General features: G+C 35.3%; 1 protein-coding gene across 1 annotated transcript; it reads left to right on the forward strand.

The window, feature by feature from the left end:
• The first annotated feature begins 306 nt into the window (after nucleotides 1–306).
• LOC108454476 (uncharacterized WD repeat-containing protein C18H10.05) lies at nucleotides 307–4,695 on the forward strand. The gene is made up of 7 exons (XM_017752949.2): nucleotides 307–2,158; nucleotides 2,249–2,339; nucleotides 2,431–2,588; nucleotides 2,678–2,729; nucleotides 3,034–3,113; nucleotides 3,209–3,302; nucleotides 3,399–4,695. Exons 1-7 carry the CDS (start codon nucleotides 1,007–1,009, stop codon nucleotides 3,929–3,931), a joined length of 2,160 nt encoding a protein of 719 aa, XP_017608438.1. The 5' UTR covers nucleotides 307–1,006; the 3' UTR covers nucleotides 3,932–4,695.
• The last annotated feature ends 945 nt before the right edge of the window (nucleotides 4,696–5,640 follow it).

Genomic DNA, 5,640 nt, shown 5'->3' on the forward strand with positions numbered 1-5,640 from the left:
TTAATAATTATATAACTGAAAAAGTAATATTATAATAAACTTAAATTTAATAAACTAATTTTAGTGTTATCCGGTTAAACTTAAATTTAAAAAAAAATAAAAAATTTAAATTATAAAAATTATGACATATTTTAATTAAAAATATAATAAGTTTAAATGTCTCATTCAAATTAAGATTTAGTATGTAAAATTTGATTTTTTCCAAAATTGAATTGATATCGCTTAATTAATGAATTAATTTCAATCACATACTTTATTATTTAGTTTTTTAAAAAAGTATATATTATTTTATTTTTTATATCATATACCTTTTTTTTTTCCCCTAGTGTTTCCCTTGGCTTCCCCAGAGAAAGTGAGTTCGAGAAGCTCCAAAAATTGTTGTTAATGGATGCTTCCATCTATGCCATCTTCAGTTCCAAAAATATCTCATAGAAAACGAACCCAATCCCCATTGTAACCCAGTTCTATAAACTAAAATCTCCCCATTGCTTAATTAATCACTTTGTAACTATAATTTCTTAATATATATTTTTCTTCACCCGTTTATTAGATATCTTCAATTTCCTGTTACTGGGTTTCGATCTCTCAGTTCAGAAAAACTGTTTGACCCCTTATTTTTTGTTTTTTTTTTGCAAGAAATTGAGTTAATTTTTGTTACAATAAAAACTTATTTCTATATTAAAAATTTGGGTTACTTTTTGATTCAATGGGAAAGACCAGGTGCAATGGGTATGGATTGGGATCCAGGTTGGATCTCTTGGGTTTCGTTAATTGTTATTAATTGTTTTGTTTGTTTAATTTAGTCTTTGTTTTTGTTAAACTTGTTCTTTGTGTTTTGTGTTTCTTGTTTTCCGAGCTTTATTTTCAGCCTTTTATTTTCATTTTCTATTTTCTGGGTTTGTTCGTTTGGTAGGAATTTAGAATGACGTACAATGGTTAAGGGTTTACAAGAAAATATTCTCATTAGTACCTGAGGGTTTGCATGGGTTGAACTCAACAGAATAATATGGATAGTTTGAGGGAAGACGAGGAATGTTCATTTTTTGATGCTAATGAACACATTGGAACAATGTCTGGTTTACATTCTGATTCAAATTCTGGTTTTGATAATTGGTCTGAGAGTAGTTTCGATGTATGGATTCGTAGCCCTCGAAGTGTTAACGAACGCCGCATTAAGTTTTTCGATTGGATGGGAGATAGTTTAGACCGAATTTCGTTCAAGAATTCAGTAGATGAACCTAGTTTGGAAGGAGAATTTAGCAGGGTTATGGAAACTAGTGATGCTGTTTTGAGAACACAAGGCTCCGAAGAGTTCTCTTCGAGCCGGTCTTCAATGTCTTGTTGGTCTAATGATAATCTTGATTTGTCTGAGGAGTCGAGTTCGCGTGATAAGTTTGTATGTAGGGAAGGAAATGAGGATTGGGGAGAAGAGTGTGGTGTTGATGAAAAGCTTCAAGATGGGGAGGGAATTGAAGGTTGCGAAACGAAGGTGGATCAGTTCGTAAATGGCGAAAACAGCTCCACTTCTGAGATCCCTTGTGTGTCAATGACCTCATTGCAACAAGTTACAGAGAGGGAAATGGAGAAGCAGAATAAAACCGAGAGAATGCCAAAGAAAGCTAAGAACCGGTGGTTAAATAAATTGATTACACGTTTCCTGGATAAACAGGTTGAAGATGATTCATTGAGTGGTAATAGAGATAATTCAGTTTGGGGGAATAAGGTTCAGAGAGTTAAGGTTCATCAATGCAGGAAAAGAACAAAGGAACTTTCTGCACTTTATAAGGGACAAGTTATCCAGGCTCATGAAGGTTCAATTTTGACGATGAAATTCAGTCCTGATGGACGGTACCTAGCTAGTGCCGGTGAAGATGGCGTTGTACGAGTATGGCAAGTGGTGGAGGATCAAATGTGCATCGACCTTGATATCCCAGAGATGGATCCTTCCTGTTTATACTTTACGGTGAATCATCTTTCTGAAGTGAAACCCCTCGTTGTAGATAAGGTAAAAGAAGGCAATATAAGAAGCCCAAGGAAGACATCTGAATCTGCGTGTGTGATCTTCCCCTCCAAAGTTTTCCGGCTAGTCGAGAAACCATTACATGAGTTCCATGGACACACTGGTGAGATCTTGGACCTCTCCTGGTCCAACAAAAATGTGAGTGGAACCAATTTACGTACATGTTTCTAGAAAGGGAAAACATATATTTTCATCTTATATGTCTCCGTTTTGTGTTCCATGTTTCAGTTCCTGTTATCTTCCTCGGTTGATAAAACCGTTCGTATGTGGCAAGTTGGATGTGATGGTTGCCTCAAAGTATTTTCTCATAGTAATTACGGTGCGCTTCTATCATTGAACTTATGTTGTATTTTGGTGCATGATCTTGTTCTGATTTCTGATAAAGAATTTCCTCTTATATTATGATGCAGTAACCTGTGTTCAGTTTAACCCTGTGGATGACAATTTCTTCATTAGTGGTTCAATAGATGGAAAAGTGCGCATTTGGTCAATTTCTGGCTGCCAGGTTGTTGACTGGATTGATGTAAGAGATATAGTTACTGCAGTGTGTTATCGCCCTGATGGACAGGTTTGCGTGATTTTCATCTAGTGGTTTAGAATCACACAGTTGAGCACTTTGAACTTCGAGATAAACAATCTCTTTTTCTATTTATGCAGGGAGGAATTGTTGGCTCAATGACTGGCAGTTGCCGCTTTTACGATATGTTAGGTATTCTTCCTTTGATAGGGATTCATATTTGTTCATGGATTGACCTATATTCATCAGTTTTATGAATCATATACATCAATCTATAGGCATATGCATTTTTGGTCTGTTTCTCAAAATCCTTATTCTTGGGTTTGTTCGTTTGTGCCTACCTGGGGTGGGATATAAATTGCTTCAGTTTAAGTGATCTAGAAGTAGTATCTGAAAGTTTTTCTAGGCATAGGCTTTAGAAATATGTTTCTTTCATTAAGCAGCTTTTACAGTTTGACTGATTCGTAAGAAAACCGATTTTATGTTGCTTTTTCAGACAATCAATTGCAACTGGGTGCTCAGATACGCGTAAATGGGAAAAAGAAGTCGCCCTGCAGAAGGATAACTGGCTTGCAGGTAGTTCTTCTCATCCTCGGTTTTGAATTTTGATCACCATAGGCTTATCTTAAAAACCAAGATGTGCAGTTGTCAATAATGTATTATTCATTCAGTTTTTGTCTCAAGATCCGAGCAAAGTAATGGTAACTTGTGCGGATTCACAAGTCAGAATTCTTCAAGGACCAAACGTGATTGGCAAATACAAGGGTATGTTCCCACTGTTCTCTAAACTCATGACCGTGCAATTTGATGCCTTACTCGTATTTTTCCCCAACTTAAGCTGTCTCTTTTTTTTTTTTCCAGGTGCACATAACAACGGGAACCAAACATTTACGTCAATAACAGCAGACGGGAAGCACATTGTTTCAGCTTGTGATGATGCTAATGTATATATATGGAATTGCGTTCATCAGGATAAGAATAGTATCTCTCAGTCTAAAGATATAAGATCTTGTGAACACTTCTCTGCTAATGCATCCATCGCGATCCCTTGGTGTGGCCTGAAATATGGGAACACAGAAAATAGGCAGTTTGAAGTACCACAGGAGGATTTACCCCATGACCTTCCATTTTCGTTACCTTCTTATTTCTCTATGGGCCATGAATATTCTTCAGAGTCTTTACCTAAGGGATCTGCAACATGGCCGGAGGAAACACTTCCTCCATCCAGTCCATTGTCAATGCCGTCTTCAATCCATAAATCCCAGTACAAGTTTCTGAAAACTTCCTGCCAGAGTACATTTGATTCTCACGTTTGGGGTCTCGTTATAGTGACAGCAGGATCAGACGGTAGAATCAGATCATTCCTCAATTACGGTTTACCAGTACCCGTGTGAAAATACCAGTAGAATTTAGTCCCAACAAGTGGCTGGTTTTATACGGTTGCAACAAAATCCTTCTTGGAACGAGTGTGTGACTGAGGTTAGCTTATCTGAATATCCAGGTTAACTTCGTGATTGATTTGTTACTCGAGAAATCTTTTGTCTACTCGCCTGGAAAAGATTACGCATGTCATGTGTTGAAAGGCAATTGAGATATATTATATGCATAATGCAGGCATCTGTAGCCTGTAGGACCATGTAAACAACCTCTTCCTTTTGTTTATCTTAAATTGGATTAGAAATCAGAGGTGGTGGCTGCAGTTCGTTCCGGGGATAAAAAATGGTGGGGGTGCTACTTTGAATGATTGATTTGTTTGTCTGCCATTTTAGGTCTGCCTCCTGGTAGGGGCCATTCAAACCTGTTCATGGATTCGGGAATTTACCAGGCTTTATTTTTCACCGAACCGGCTTCCGTGCTTCCTTGTAATGCTTGAATGCCTGCCGGTTTGGTCACAGTTGCGGTTATGGTTAATAAATCTTTGCTAACACATTCATAGTAACATCTTGTAGAGTTATTTCATTTTTTACCCCTTTTCTCTTTTGTTGAAGACTGGCCTGGATTTAGGCGCACATGTATTTTAATCAGTATATATGTTGTAGCATTCATTTGACAAAGAATCAAGAAGCTTTACTTTAGTTTTGAATGTCCATGATATGTTTATTATTTATTTATGATTTTCAGCTAATGCTGAAGATTGATTAAAATTTCAAAGGTAAAACTATACCAATCACTATGATTATTGAATCTTTCGAAAATTTTTATTTAAGTCACTGAGCAGTTAAAATCATTTTTGTATGGCTGTTTGTACCACTTACACCAACTGAAAAACTTTTCTTTCTCCTTCTCTTCTATAGTTTAATTTTTTTTCATAAAACAGTTATGAATTTCACGAATATATAAATCTAAATCCCAATAGCTTTCTTTTCCAATATTTGACATTGATCATCAGATCGATTCGGATCTGATGTATGTTCTTACTTGTTGATGGATACTAATGTACCGTACTAATCATTAAATCATCGTTTGGAGCTCGCTAATCGGACTGACAAAAAAAATTTTAATAACTCAATTACTTAAAATAAAAATTTTCTAATAGTTCAATTACTTAAATAAAAACTTTCAAACAGTTTAATTATCATTTCATAATTTTTTGAAGCCAATACTCTGTACATTCATATGTATATATGTTACAAATATTGATTACAAATTCAGCTGACAAATTTTGATATGTATGTATGTATGTAAAAGGTGTAGCCTTCTGTCGCTGAATTGTGGTTGATATGGTTGTTGATGAATGTAAAAAGGAAGAAGCATATGGTCTTATTACAAAAGAACCAAAGTGTGTTATTACATAACATTGACAAAACACAAGAATCCAAGGCCAGAGACAAGAAAACAGCCAAGGATCGTATAATAATATCAATTAATTTCAAAGTTGAAGCATATGCCGTTAACGTTAGATCGAAGCCATCACATCATGATGCAAGTGATGTTTTCCTATACCGATTAAATTAAATATTTAATGTAATTTTATCGTCATTTTTAATTAAATATATAGTTTAATAATTTACTTGGTAATTATTGAAATTATTATTTTATATCCATTTTTAAAAAACCCCAGCCCAAATGAATGCATTGCATTGGGTCAGCCAATCATCTCCCT

The sequence above is a fragment of the Gossypium arboreum genome, chromosome 12 (assembly GCF_025698485.1).
Source record: "Gossypium arboreum isolate Shixiya-1 chromosome 12, ASM2569848v2, whole genome shotgun sequence".
Classification (NCBI taxonomy): Eukaryota; Viridiplantae; Streptophyta; class Magnoliopsida; order Malvales; family Malvaceae; genus Gossypium; species Gossypium arboreum.

Coding starts and splice junctions, on each gene's coding strand:
- LOC108454476 (XM_017752949.2), top strand. CDS start 1,007: ATGGATAGTTTGAGGGAAGACGAGGAATGTTCATTTTTTGATGCTAAT. Junction 3,114..3,208: donor GAAGGATAACTGGCTTGCAG/GTAGTTCTTCTC, acceptor TTATTCATTCAG/TTTTTGTCTCAAGATCCGAG. Junction 3,303..3,398: donor CGTGATTGGCAAATACAAGG/GTATGTTCCCAC, acceptor TTTTTTTTCCAG/GTGCACATAACAACGGGAAC.